This window comes from Cucumis melo, chromosome 1, assembly GCF_025177605.1.
Source record: "Cucumis melo cultivar AY chromosome 1, USDA_Cmelo_AY_1.0, whole genome shotgun sequence".
In the NCBI taxonomy this organism is placed as follows: domain Eukaryota; kingdom Viridiplantae; phylum Streptophyta; class Magnoliopsida; order Cucurbitales; family Cucurbitaceae; genus Cucumis; species Cucumis melo.
In genome coordinates, this window is record NC_066857.1 from 35,029,094 (window position 1) to 35,043,730 (window position 14,637).

Below are 14,637 nucleotides of genomic sequence, written 5' to 3' on the forward strand. Positions count from 1 at the left end.
TTTTTCCACAAATAAAAAAAAATAGTTTGCTATTTTGACCATTTTCACTCTTATATTTGTCATTTCCAAGTATTCCACTTTATTTTTTCGTAAACAGTTTCGATTTTTTTTTGTTGCTATTGAGAATTTTCCAAAAAGAAACCATGGTGTCCAATTGGGCTGGCCCAATAGAGAAGCCCAATAACCGACCCATTATAAGGAGGTCTAAGAGGCTTCATCGCACATTTCGAGCGTTTGCCTTTCTTCATCAGTTGTCTTCGTCCGCAAGAAAATCACAAAGTTGCAGAATCCTTACTTCGGAGTTCCAACTCTAAATTTTCAGTCTAATGGCGCCCGACCCCGAGGATGAGATCAAGGACGAGAAAAATCCCCGCCCCCTCGATGAGGACGATATCGCTCTTCTTAAGACCTATGTATGTTCATCTATCGGAACTTAGTTCTGTTTTACTTTATAAACCCTAAATTCGTGACCTATTTTACTGCCTGTTTCCTGATTTGTACCTTATTTTTATGTTCTCATCTCTTCATCGGATTAGATCCAGCGACTTTAGTAGAATCTCGTTGCTTATGACGTGTGCTTTTAGCTAATCAAGTGTTTTGAATGAACCATTTGATTGGTTTTGATGATTTCTTTACCCGGTTTTACTGTCGGTGTTCTTTCTACTGGGGGGATTTTAAATTTCAAGTAAATTAATGTTTAGGAGAGGATTTCCTCATTTCATTTGGTGCCTGGGTTGAAATGTCTGGATAATGTGGGAATTCATGGGGGTTGCCATCTGAAGGCAATACGGCAGTTTATGCACCACTGAGCACTTAGCTACATGTTCGGGTCAGCTTGTCCATATACTCATGGTCCTCTAAAACTCCATTTTCTTTCTATCCTAGAAACTATGAGCAGTGGTTCTTGCGACGAGGCGCATTTTTAATAGAGTGCCAAGTCAGATTGTTATTTTTCAGTTTTTTTGATCTATCTCAGAGCGTAATTTTGGTGTATGCTCGGTTTTGCTTACCATCATCCTCTTTTGCAGGGGTTGGGACCTTATTCTACCTACATCAAGAAGGTAGAGAAAGAAATCAAGGATATGGCAAAGAAGGTCAATGATTTATGTGGTATGTGTAGCTTCAAGTTTTATATTAGAAACCAGCACGTATATGTTACTTTGTACACGTGAATACTCAATTGGAAACTAAATATCTGCATGGATTGCATCACAGGCATTAAGGAGTCTGATACGGGTTTAGCAGCTCCAAGCCAGTGGGATCTTGTATCTGATAAGCAAATGATGCAAGAAGAGCAGCCCCTTCAGGTGCGATTTTAATCAGGTTTGGATGACCCCTTTTGGAGAGGGTATTATGTTTCTGATGCTGTCAAATGTTTTGTCAATCAGGTGGCAAGATGCACAAAGATCATCAATCCAAATTCTGAAGATGCGAAATATGTTATTAATGTTAAGCAAATTGCCAAGGTTAGTTATCACTTGTGTAGTATGATGCACTCTTAATTCAGTCAAGGCAGTGGTTTTAAGGGTGGTTGGGTACGAAAGGGGAAAGTGGGACTTGTTTTTTGTGGTCGTACTTCACTATTTTTATTTGTACTTTAGACTTTAGGAGTTTATTAACTACAATTTTTCATCAATCCTGCAGTGGTTGTCTAACTCCTTTTACATTTTGTTATATAGTTTGTTGTTGGACTCGGCGACAAAGTTTCTCCAACAGATATTGAAGAAGGCATGCGTGTAGGGTAGGTGTTTGTTGCTCTTTACTGATTATTCTTCTTGTCTTCATCATCATTCTTTGTTGTTATAAGTCAATTGTTTAGGGATGGTAGAATATGAGATGCATCTGCTTCTTTGAAAAATTTTCTTGCCTTTGGTGGCCTTTTGGCATTTAAATCTTGACATTTATTCTGGTCTTGCAGTGTTGACAGAAATAAATATCAGATTCAAATTCCCTTACCTCCCAAAATTGATCCAAGTGTGACCATGATGACGGTAGAAGAAAAACCTGATGTCACCTACAACGATGTTGGTGGATGTAAGGAGCAAATAGAGAAAATGAGAGAGGTGTGTTGAAAATTTTATTTGCATTCCCTCTCTGTAACTTAATGATTTGCCTGATTTTTATAATTCTTAGAAACTCAAGTTTTTTTTTTACTGTTGTGCTGTTTTGTATTTGAAATCTTATCTGTAGGTTGTTGAGTTACCTATGCTTCATCCTGAGAAATTTGTAAAGCTTGGAATTGATCCTCCAAAAGGAGTTCTTTGCTATGGTCCTCCTGGAACGGGCAAAACTCTTCTAGCTCGAGCTGTAGCTAACAGAACAGATGCCTGCTTTATTCGTGTTATTGGGAGTGAACTTGTTCAAAAATACGTTGGTGAGGGGGCTCGGATGGTCAGGGAACTATTTCAGGTTGGCTGTTACTTTATATTTAGTAGTTTATCTTGATAAATAAATGGTATTCATTCTTTTGCATCATTACTTATATATATATATATATATTTTTGCACTCTAGATGGCACGCTCCAAAAAGGCTTGCATAGTGTTTTTCGATGAAGTTGATGCCATAGGAGGTGCTCGTTTTGATGATGGTGTTGGTGGTGACAATGAGGTCCAACGTACTATGCTTGAAATTGTGAATCAACTAGATGGATTTGACGCACGTGGAAACATCAAAGTTCTGATGGCAACAAATAGGTTAGTCGTTTTATTAGTGGTGCTGGTTATTTAACAGTAAGTAATGTCTTCCTCATATCTCAAACTCTCTAGGGGGTTTGAATCTGCATTTGTCATCTGCTAGTCACTTTGGTTATTAATTTCAAAATAAATATGGAAAAGTCCTTGACCTATGTTTAAAATTAATGACATGTTTGTGAAATCAACCATAACTAATTTTCATCTCACTTTCAGGCCTGATACACTTGATCCAGCTCTGTTACGACCTGGAAGGCTTGACCGTAAGGTTGAGTTTGGGCTTCCTGATTTGGAGAGTAGGACACAGATCTTTAAAATCCATACAAGGACCATGAATTGTGAGAGGGACATCCGGTTTGAACTCTTGGCTAGGCTTTGCCCGAATTCTACAGGTTAAGACTTGAGACTTCCAACATTACCTTTTTTCATCTCATATTTTTAATGGAATTTTATGGGCCATCTTGGATAAAAGATGGTGCCTGTAATACTAGAAATCATATATCGATCTTCAATTATTGTCGTCTCATGATTCTTGTTCCTGCCTCCAGTCACCAAATTTGAATCTTAGGCTACATATCCTTAACCATATATACCCTCCCCCCTCCCCCCCCAGACACGTTTCCAGCATACTCATGTAGGTATCTTTATTTTTCTAAATACGGTTCCACTTTTTCTATCAGGGGCCGATATCAGGAGTGTCTGCACAGAAGCTGGAATGTATGCCATCCGAGCTCGAAGGAAGACCGTGACAGAGAAGGACTTCCTTGACGCAGTGAACAAGGTGATAAAAGGATATCAAAAGTTCAGTGCAACCCCCAAGTATATGGTCTACAATTAAGGCTGAAGTTTCTCCATTTTCCTTTCGGAATAGAAAACATGAGGAGATGTATCAAGTATCACTCATTTTATCTTATGTACAACCTAAACTTCAAGGCCTATTTTCTTCCCCATCATGTAGCAGAACGCCCTTGTTCCTTTGTTTGCATAATTGTGATTTTTGGTATAACCTTTTTTTTTTTCTTTTTTTTTAATGTGAGCACTTGCTTGATTGATTTATCATCAATTTATTGGGCTAAACTCGAGCGACAGGATTTTGTTGTTGAAAACCATCTTTATCTAATCGTATGCTCAGAAGGAACGTGGTTGCCCCATCCAAGTGCCGTAGGTTCTTGGAAATCAAATTTTCATAATGTGCTTTTGCCACTCGAAAGATCCACAGTCGATGTTAATTTTATTCCTTTCCTCCTACGAAAGGGGATTCTTTCGTTAACTTATTACTAAAAAAAAAAAGTATGTATTCGACTTTAGGTTTGCAAGGCTGAACTTTCTATCTAATATATTTTGATTGACGGGGAAGGCCTAAGATTTTGTGCCTATGATCTGAAGTCTACAGCTTGGCAAACGTTAAGGTTCAAGAAAGACTTAATTGTATAGATGTTCCAGAGAGACTTTATTGTATAAGAATAGATGTCTCATTTTAAACGTTCAGAACTGGCTGACAATTTAATTTAATTTGACATTAATTTTTGACTCTTCGTTGATGTCATCTTGTGAAATTAGGGTAGTATTTTTCTTTTCTTCTTGGATGAGAGCAATGAGTGAGAGCGAGATCTGATAAATTTTTACGAATTTGACATCAACAAAGGTCCTCTAATATTTTTTTCAAGAAACCGTAGCATTTGACATTTTTCCTTAGGGTCATTCATCTAACATAACATACCGTTGTATTTACAATTTTTCTAAAATGTTATATATACTAATACTTTGAATCTAATTGCTATGTTTACAATTATCGCTTTTTAAAAAGTTACATACCAAATTGTTAAAAAAATTGGAATAGTGGACCAAAGTATTCTTAAATTCTTCATGTTCCGAAAATTTCAGTGTGAGATGGGCGGGCGGTACCATGTTAAATACTTGCTAAAAGCATTCTTTCTTATATGGTTTGTATGTTCTCACTAGATGTTTCATGTACCTAAAAGTAATAGAATGCAAAGTCAAAACTCTGCTTGGGCAAAACTTGTGTCTAAACCCGAAAAAAGAAAAATGGAAATACAAAGAGCCTTATGGAAAAGAGCCTGAATGTGTCTTTATCTAAATGTAAATCAACTCTTGAGAGAGCGGCCCCAAAACATCTCTCAAAGTACATCAATTTGGAAAATTCAAGCAACCTATCACCTAAGGTTTTACATCAGTCATCAACGTTGATTGTATCTCTAAGAGATGTTTAAAGCGAAAACATAGAGAGATCTGAACAAACATTATAACGTAGATCGTCATATACCTCGATTTTTGTCATCACTCTGCTTGATTCCAGAATATGATTTGCCATTTGACCACAGAAGCTGTGGTGCATAGAGGAAAATAGATTAAACAAATCTATGACGATTTTTAGGAGTTATCTTTGTATATTGAGCATGGACTTGGCTTCACTCTGTTCCTCTAAAAGCATATCACTCGCATACTTACTCAACAGTTCCATCTTCTTCTTCTCCAAAACCATCTTCTCAATCTCCTTTTCATCAGGTAATGGCACATGCACCACAAATTCCCTCTCCTTGTCCAAATTCTCCTTCATTTCCCTCTCTCTTTTCCTCTCTTCTTCAACAACCTCTTCCTCTTCTTCAAATAGTACCTCCTTTGCTGCAACATTCACCACGCTGGCTACCTCCCCACTCTTTACTGCCCTCTTTGCTTCTTTCCTTATCTCTTCCATTCTTTGCCACTCTTCAACTGCCTCAGCTCTCATACGCTCTTCACTTGGACCTTCCACTCTTTCCAAAACCCCATCCTCGTCGTCCCTGTAGCCATAGTAGCTTGCATCAATCCTCTTGTATATGTCATAACGAGTCCTGCGCTTCCGCAGTTCAGGTGGCTTCTCAAACAATTCCCTAACACCTGGTAACTTCTTTGCAGCACCAAAATACCGATATCCAGGACCACGACCACTGGGGTTTGGTACATCAACAATATTCCCCTCTAAATCAGTCATTTTGGCCGAGTGTTTGGTATAATTGGGGCCACCAAGCTCAATTATACGACGCTCCCAATGTGACTTCTCTCTGATGAGCTTGTTGATCTCATCATTGAGATCACGCAAACGGTGCTCACCAAGGCCTTCGTTTTGGATCTCTGCAACCTTGCGACCAATTTCACGCATGATCTGTTGACGCCATTTATCAGCTTCTGCAAGGTCACGACATTCAGAGGCAAGGTAAGGTCGACGTTCCTTGGGTTTCTTCTTCTCCTCAGCTTTTAAGGCTATAAAACGATTCAGCATAGACTGTGCTTTCTCCTCATTTCGAGCCATCTTATCCTACCCTACAAATCTGCACCACAAATTAGGAAAAATTAGCTTTGTTTGATAAGGAAGATCTGGGCTTCCTCTCTAAACTCAACGAAGGAACAAGTTCCAAATGGACTATCATTTAGCCTAATTCAAAGGAAATTCCAAAGATGAGCTCTCTGGCTGTACCTCTACGAACAATCCCCCAACATCCAAATAAAGATTCAAACTAAGAAAATAATACCTGCATCTAGCAATAGTTAGAAACTGGATAATATCATAATAAAAGAAATTCCAACCAACCTATTATGCTTTATAACACATCAACTTGGATACAGAAGGGTTTTCTCTTAGATGTTACCTAGAGAATGGTATTTCTTAGACAACTGTAACAGAACCAATCTGATAGAACTTGGACCTCCTTTAGGCCAAAATGCCAAGGAAGCCAAGGCTACCTCCCTTCAAATGCTCTGATAGCTGCACTCGATGCAGAGCAAAAAGATGAACAAGACTCCCCTCCCCAGACTTAATAAAAAGCCTAATTCGTAACAAACTGAATCTTCTAAAGGGGCCCACATAATAGTATAATGCTTTACTTCCTCTCCTCTTTTTCTCTTTCTCATATACCACCTAATAATCTGGGGGTCTATCACAACAACCAAGAACCAGTTTTCCCATGTCAATTTTTTGAAAGAAAATAACAGTTTAGAATTTCACTAAAAAAATATAAACAGAACTCATCGATGAACTATATGGAAAAATAATTGTTAAACCAACCAAAAGTTAAAAAAATTGTGAGTATCTCAAAAGAAAAAGAAAAAGAAAAAAGGATAGTCATCATGAATTTGTTTCAGTTCATTCCATCAATAATTGTTCCATCACCTTGACAGCCCAAGATATATTTGTTATCTGTAATCGGATATCAGATCCATTTATTGCTAGACTAAAACTGGCATAAAGCTTTGAGTTCAACTAAAATTATAGACTTTGTAGGCAACATATTTCCAAAGTCCCATTCAATAAATAATATCAAAGTAAATATGTTCGGCTATGGTGACAAAACAGCTAAATCTCAGTCACCGCAGCTTGCATGCACGCTCACACACTTACAGCTTCATGTCAATAGCATACATCCTCTCAGTTCTAAGGCAGGTGAATCCACGACGAAATGAAAATGTAGAAATATTTTACAGCTAAAGAACTATTAATTAGAGAAATTTTTATCCAGCAACATTTGCAACTGACTATCTAGCTTTCAGTGAAACATAACATCAAATATAACTGTATACACACATGAATCCACTGACCAAATGACATACAAATAACCAAAGCAAACAACATTCTACAAATGAATCGAAAACCGAATAAACAAATAGACAATAAATTTGGCCTCAAATCTGAAAAGGAACATCAAGAAATCGATATATAAAACGAAACAACCACTGTCAGAACTTAAAAACATCACAGCATAAGCACAACCACGAAGTATATGAAACCATAGCTGATATCCAGACCGAGAGAGAGATGTTAGGAGCCTAGCGAATAGAGGTGAATACAAGAGAATTAAAACCATGACGAAAGAGAAATTGCGATGAAGTATGAAAGTGCCGCCGCTAGGGTTTACCAAACAGTCATCTATGATTTGAAAGTCGAAATCTGGTATATGGAAGGGCATTTCGAATGGAGAAAAATTACAGAAAAAAAAAATTAAGCCGAAGAAAACCTACCTGCACCGGAATAATTTGACCGTCGAACAATATCGTGAGCAAAATTTCGCCGACGAGTAGCACCAGAAGAAACCTTCGAGTCCTTTTCTTCCTCCTTAGACGGGGAAGTGGCAGAGGCAGACTCGAACTCCAAGCTCTAACTTCAGCGCGCCGAGCGCAACGCAAAGCCAAACTAAATTTATTAATAATAATAATATTGAAACATATATTTTTCAATTATATGTTTTGGATTGAAACATGTTAGTTGTTTTAAATTTGATCTAACGTTTCAAAATGTTACACGTCGATGTTTTTATTTAGTTCTTATATTTTATAGATCTAGTTCTACTTAGTCTCTACATTATCTTAAATTTGTTAATTTATATTGACGAAAGATAAGTATAAGTGAAATTTTAAAATTAAAAAGGTAAATTTTGAAATTTAGATATCAAAATTTGTTAGTACAATAATAATATTTTGAAAGTTAGAAACTAAATTGAAATTAAATTTAAAATTAATAATCAGTTGTATAACATTTTGAAACCTTGGAATATACAGATGTTATTGTTCACAAGAAATTTTCAGATAAATTTAATTCGTGAAGTTGAACTTGTGTTAATATTGTGTTTGTGTTGACTTGATGCGATGGTTCGATCTTTAGTGCTTAATCATTTGATTTTCTCTCGGTCGAATGTGTTTGTACCCCTTACTATCTCTTGGTCGAATGCATGTGCTTTAGGAAGAATACATGTATCTTCAAAGGAATGGGTGATCGGCGAGCGGACGGTCAACTTCAGAGTTAAGAAGTCTTGGGAGTTGTTTGGCTATGAGAATTCTCTATAGACCTTAGAGTTCCTTGATGAGTTTTACGAGCTTGGACTTGGTTGATTCATGTATCAGACCCATGAGTTCAACTACATGGATTTGGGTCATATTTAACGTTCGTACTAAATTAAGCTTAATTTTTAGCTCAACAGAACTCTTACCATGTAAATAATATTTAATTGAACCAAAATAATTAAATTAATTCAACGGTCATAACGAAAACTAATGCAATTTGTCAATTTATGTCTTCATTTTTAATTTAACACATGTTAACTTTTAATTACTTATAAATCAAATTATTTGTATTTTCTTGTCATTAATTTAGTAAATGACATGATATTTTATGATTTGTATTCAACAACTATATATATATATATATATATACAATAAAGAACTAAAAAACAAATTTTTTTCTTAATAGTGAAAAAATAATAAAATGAGAAGAGCTTGGGCTTGAGGGTATGCGTTCTTTGGTAAGTTGGGCTGCAATAAGGTTTTGGGCCTCAAACAAAGAAAATCAACATGAATCATGACGACAACGTTGTTCAAGAGAAAAAAAAAAAACATGAAACAATAATATTTTTGTAATAGATTGTTTTGATTGGTGATATCATTTTACTACTCTCCTGCACATGAATGCATATTGTTGTGGGTATCGATATCTACATATGTGCAAGTTCTATCTTTCCTCAATTAAACCAATTTACACACATATTGCATACACAATATGTCACATTCTTTGTTGTGTTTAAATTTTTACGTCAAAACAAAGCTTCAAGAGTTCTTTAATTTTCTTATTTTACCAAATTATTAATGGATAAGCATTTGACGTCACAGATGATTGAATGAAGATTTTGTTTAATGGTATATTGAAATATTTTAATTGGATTAATAAAAATAGAGTATCGTGTGTTTTTGGAAATGAGTAAACAAAGAGGAAGTATTGTATTGAGAATAAAAGTTAAGAATAGTCATCCAAAGAGATAAGGATTAAACACATTTCTTACTCTTCCTTTGAAAATTTGGTCCCAACCATCAAACTTAGGTTTCAAATTAAGAAAATTAAACACGTTTGCTAAATAACAATTTAGTTTTAAAATTTTAGATATATATATATATATATATATTTTTACGATTTTTAATATTATAAATATATTTATTCGCATAAAAAAATATTGTAAATTTTAGTGATGAGAGTATTTTTCAACCCACATATTTATTTAGAAAAATCAAAATCAAATATAATTATAGATATGATTGTTTGCGTAAAATTGTGAAACCAATTACAAAATTTTATGCTATTTTTCAAATTAATTTAGACCACTTAAAGATTAACGTGTTTACTAAAGTGAAATAAAATACATAAATTGGTTAATTTTGACTGTGTCAATGTGTTCATTACAATCATTGACCAACCAAACTCAAACTCGTAATACCTAATAGAGTAGAGGAGTTCATTTCATTTGAAGAAGTTTGAAATTTTATATTTCATGGACATTGTTGAACAATAAATTTTGGCTAATTAAATCATGCTACGGTAAAATTGTGGTAATTATAATTTGATTGAATTTGGGTAGTTAAATTTTCTTATATTTGACCTAGTTCAAGCTCCTAAAGAAAAATTGGGCCAAAGAAATAATAAACCCGAGTCTATGCAAAAAAGTGAGCCCAAGTCCGAGCCTAAATATGTTAAGAAAATAGGTTCGAGCTCAAACCCAACAAGTAGATGGGCTCAAGCCCACATAAAGCCTATGGAGATTCTCTATAAATAGAAACCTTCTCATTCATTTTGAAGATCTTTGGTTGAAGGAATAATGGAAACTCTCGACGTATAAGTTTTTGTTAACATCAAGATCATCATCTTCTTAAAGATTGAAAATTTGGAAAATCAAACTTTCCTTGAATTTTAGATGATTGAAGCTCAAATTAACTTGCAACTCCAACTTTTTAAAGATCGAAGATAAAAAAAATTATAAGTTTAAATTGCATTTGAGAGAAAACATCAAATGAGTAAATATTAGAGATTGTATCCACAACACCATATCAATCAGTGCAAAGTTCAATTTCACAAATTAAATCTATTCTAAAATCTCGTGCGAACAGACGTAAGAAAGATTCTCCACAATCAAAACACTTCTTAACTCCTAAAGCTAACTACCAAATACTCGAGTCCATTTGAATCATTTAACTAAGAGAAAACCAAAGTTTCAAATTACCATTGTTGCATCAAGATATACATCGACGTAAGTTTAACAAAACACGTTTCTCTAAAACCTTCGTTAAAACATTAAGCAAATTAGAAAGAGAGAAAACTTTAAACCTACAATGTTAAATTTTCCAACAAAAATTTATACGAAGTTGCAATAACAAACAAAACTTTCACATAAGATATTGATACACATAAGCTATTCTATCAATATAAAATTAAAAGTTCACAGTTTTATTAGATAATTGAAAAAACTAGCAATTTATTTTTCAAATAATTAAAAATATATTAATCACCAACTTGAAAGTTAAAAAAATACAAACTTAGATAAATCTAACAATTCTATATGATTGATGTGGTCCTATGAGTAAAGCCATGGACGGTCCTCTATCTGATCATTTATTTATTTTCACTAAAAAGAACAATTCCATGATTAAAATTATTACTTATCTTTTGAAAGGATATTATTTATTAACTTCAAGATAAAGAGCCAATTAAAGAAAAAAGATTCGTCTTTAAATTAAAATTTTAAAAGTGCATATGATGGACAAATTCAATCAATTACTGAAACAATCAAATCATATACACTTTTGAAAGTTAAATTTAAAGCAAAGATCAAGTAAATACAATCTTAGGACAAAATTATTAATTCCAAGTCTTCATCCACAGTATATATTATTACTAAATTGTAAGGTCTTTACAATTAAACAACTACATCCATTAAACTAGAAATTTAAAGATCCCCAAAATATCATATAAAAAGAAAAGGTACGAAAAACCGATTCCGACTAACTTCCTCCGCCGTGTCGGAAAAAAACCCACCGATCTCTGTTCACTCAACCTTTTCAAATATCAAAGAACAGCTTCTCAAACACCTTCATATGTCGATTCTGCAGTGAAATCGCCACCGACAAGCTGCCATCGTCGGAAGCACTCGGGATTATAAACGACAATCCCTCATATGCGATTCCGCCGGGGCCCATAAAAATAGGCCGGCCCCACCCAAAATCGGCGTCGTGAATCGGCAGCCGGACCCAGCTTGTGATTCCCAAATTAGGGCATCGGAATGTATGAGCACCACGGACCAACGCCGATATATTCGGCTGAATCTCGAGATAATCCAAAGCCGATCTCAAATAATCGTTGTCCATCCGAGTCAAGGCGTCGTGGATCTTACCGGCGGCGAACCACGTCGGATTCGACATTAGTTCGCCGGCGACGGCGAGCGGCGTCGCTGTGAAGATGACATTGCCGAAGTAGCCGTTGGGTAGGGGCGGGCGTAATCGGGCACGGCCGTCGGTGGCGATATATAGCTTAGTGTCTTGATCGTCCGGGAGTTCACGCGCCTTGCACGTGCATCGCCATACGTGGCCGGAGAGCATCTCGTAGGAGCTGTAGTTGATGGTGTTGCCGTTTTCTTTGGATTTGGCTTTGAGTAGATTAAGCTGTTCCCGGGTGAATTTGAAAATGGAGACGGTGGTTCCTTCCGGGTCGGCTTGGACCGGGTTTTTCATGGCTGGTGCTGGTTGGTATTCGATATGTCGAAAAGCCGGTTGAGGTGGGTCGCGTGCGCGGAGGAGGCTCCGGTCGATGTAAGGTTGTAGCTTGAGGTCGAGGCCACGCGACATGTCGGACCACGTGTTGACGAAGTGAAGACCGGAGAATCCGTCTGCCACATGATGTTGCATTCCAACGCCGAGCGAAACACCCCCGCATTTGAAGTACGTCACCTGAACACAACAAAAACAAAACAAATTCGGAACGATTATAATTCAAATTATTTACGCTCATCACCTACCAACACTAAATTAAAATATATATATATATATATATAAAGGTTTTCTTCTAACAAATTCTATCAAACAACGTAGCAGAATATCAAAGTAATTAGACAAGTTGATGTAAATGTTATTATTTAATAGTAGTGTTTTTAGTGTGTTTTTATTTCTAGAAGAAAAAAATAACTACGCCAGTGGAAACAAATAAATTAAATAATTTTAAAGTTACGTTGGTTTGACTTTTATTGACCTACAATGGTTAAATTCAAAAGGTAAGTTTGTTTAAAGTAAATTATTTTTGTTCAAAAAAAAAAAAAAAAAAGCAGTTCTGTTGGCTCCAAATATGGTAGAATTTTAATTCTCTAAAAATTTTGCTCAATTTGGTTGAACATTTAAAATTTAGGATTTAATTTTCCAATCTCAAGAAAATAGAAATACATCTAAGATAGAAATATTTTTAGATAATATCGTAACACCTCATCAACATGATTTAGCTCTAACCTTTAACTATTCAAAGATATTAGGCTAAAAGTACAAATGTTCAGTTTACAAAAATTATGAAACTTGTTGTGTTGTCCACGCCAAACAGAAAATAAATTTAACAATAATTACACTTTTCCCAATTCCCACCATGACCAAATCATGTCTTAACATTTATAGATTGAAATAAAAATTAAATAAAGTTTGTAAAAGAAAACACGAAATCATTACTATAATTAAAAATATCTAAATACATATAATTAATTAAAAACAAAAAGTCTTCGCTGGGTGGTTTGTCTTTAATCATTCCACCCAAATAAATCTTGTAAGTGTGGACGATTCAAAAGAATCATATTGCAATTTTTTAAAACAAAATCGATTTGTTTATTTCCCAAATCATTAGCTATCACTAGTACCAAGTCAATGGAATTCTCTCTTTTCTTTTTGTTTTCTTCTTCTTCTTCAAGTCAACAAAAAAATTCCCTAAATCCACAGCCGTAAGCTTCTAAAGTTAAATTACAAATTTATCCCTCCATTTATTTGGTTTCTAATTTTAAATCTGTATTTTAAAACTTTTTTCCTATCTTTAAATTTTGTTTGTTTAGTTATCACTAAAAAAAGGGAAATAATGGATGATCATTTTCTACCATTATGCTATATTTATGAATAAATCAATTACTAGAAAATTTGAGACTAATTTTGTCATTTAACTTTTTCATTTTCTTTAATGTTATAAATAGTTTATTTAACCAAGATTTCTATTCTTGCTGACAAAAATTTAAATAGTTAAGAAAATAATAAAAAAAACCAAAAACGAAAACAAGAAAAAGGCAACCATTATTTCATTTAATTCTAACCAAACTAAACCAACAAAATCCTAATTCAATTTTCTTCAAACTAAAAAAAAAAAAAATTAAACTCAAGGCAAGGATTGTATTGTATACCTGCAACACCAGCAAAGGATACGATTCAATTCCACCGGAGTAATCGACGGCCGGAATAAGCTGCCGAAGCTGCAACGTCGGTGCAAAATCACCAAAATCGTCAATAACCGCCGTGGTCTCAGCCTCAACAAGAAGCACACCTTCTGCATTACAATAGATCTCGATTCGACCGTCTTCATCGCGTCTCAACCGTCCAGCCATTGGATAAAACGGAACCAGCGCCTTGCTTAGACCTTCCTTGAGAACTTCGACGTCGAAGAAATTAGAAGCGCCGGTAGGTCGGTAGAAGTAGACGCTCGGGGTATGCATACTCGGAACCACGAGGTCGACGTTGGAATTCCAGAGACTCCGATGCGGCGTCTCCTCCGCCGGAGTCACCATAGTCGAATCCTTGACGGTGATGATCATCTCGATCGATTGAGAAGAGAAAGGAAGGGAAAAAAAAATGGAGATAAATTGACAATGAGTTTTAGGGAGAAATGAAATCGCCCTGAGATGGTACGAAATTGTGAGTGTATAAATAAGGGAAAGGGGGGAAACGGGGAGAGACGGTGATCCACCTACCACAATCACCCGCAAGGGCGTTTGTTAGACCGACACGTGTCATTTCCTTTTTAATTAGCGGTTTCTATGGAGAGAAATATAGAGCGGGGGAGTTGGTAAGACAGCAACCTAACACCGCACCCACTTCAAAACGCTGCGTTTATGCTCCACATAAGCA

General features: G+C 35.4%; 3 protein-coding genes across 5 annotated transcripts; 1 reads left to right on the forward strand and 2 right to left on the reverse strand.

Moving 5' to 3' along the window:
- The first annotated feature begins 221 nt into the window (after positions 1–221).
- On the forward strand, positions 222–3,697 carry LOC103499849 (26S proteasome regulatory subunit 7). Its single transcript, XM_008462969.3, has 10 exons — positions 222–413; positions 1,029–1,110; positions 1,216–1,307; positions 1,389–1,466; positions 1,680–1,741; positions 1,919–2,063; positions 2,191–2,409; positions 2,513–2,694; positions 2,908–3,083; positions 3,372–3,697. Exons 1-10 carry the CDS (start codon positions 327–329, stop codon positions 3,527–3,529), a joined length of 1,281 nt encoding a protein of 426 aa, XP_008461191.1. The 5' UTR covers positions 222–326; the 3' UTR covers positions 3,530–3,697.
- A 1,041-nt stretch (positions 3,698–4,738) lies between these two features.
- Positions 4,739–7,891, reverse strand: LOC103499848 (uncharacterized). Of its 3 annotated transcripts, none has more exons than XM_051088563.1 (3): positions 7,705–7,877; positions 6,167–6,221; positions 4,739–6,020 (listed from the first exon to the last, which is right to left on the reverse strand). In XM_051088563.1, exon 3 carries the CDS (start codon positions 5,999–6,001, stop codon positions 5,090–5,092), a length of 912 nt encoding a protein of 303 aa, XP_050944520.1. In that variant the 5' UTR covers positions 6,002–6,020; positions 6,167–6,221; positions 7,705–7,877; the 3' UTR covers positions 4,739–5,089. The 3 variants fall into 3 exon arrangements, with proteins under 3 accessions (XP_050944520.1, XP_050944521.1, XP_008461190.1); XM_051088564.1 differs by having other exon boundaries at positions 6,167–6,623; XM_008462968.3 differs by lacking the exon at positions 6,167–6,221 and having other exon boundaries at positions 7,705–7,891.
- A 3,465-nt stretch (positions 7,892–11,356) lies between these two features.
- LOC103504176 (shikimate O-hydroxycinnamoyltransferase) lies at positions 11,357–14,422 on the reverse strand. The gene is made up of 2 exons (XM_051088567.1): positions 13,917–14,422; positions 11,357–12,444 (listed from the first exon to the last, which is right to left on the reverse strand). Exons 1-2 carry the CDS (start codon positions 14,322–14,324, stop codon positions 11,560–11,562), a joined length of 1,293 nt encoding a protein of 430 aa, XP_050944524.1. The 5' UTR covers positions 14,325–14,422; the 3' UTR covers positions 11,357–11,559.
- Positions 14,423–14,637: the final 215 nt, after the last annotated feature.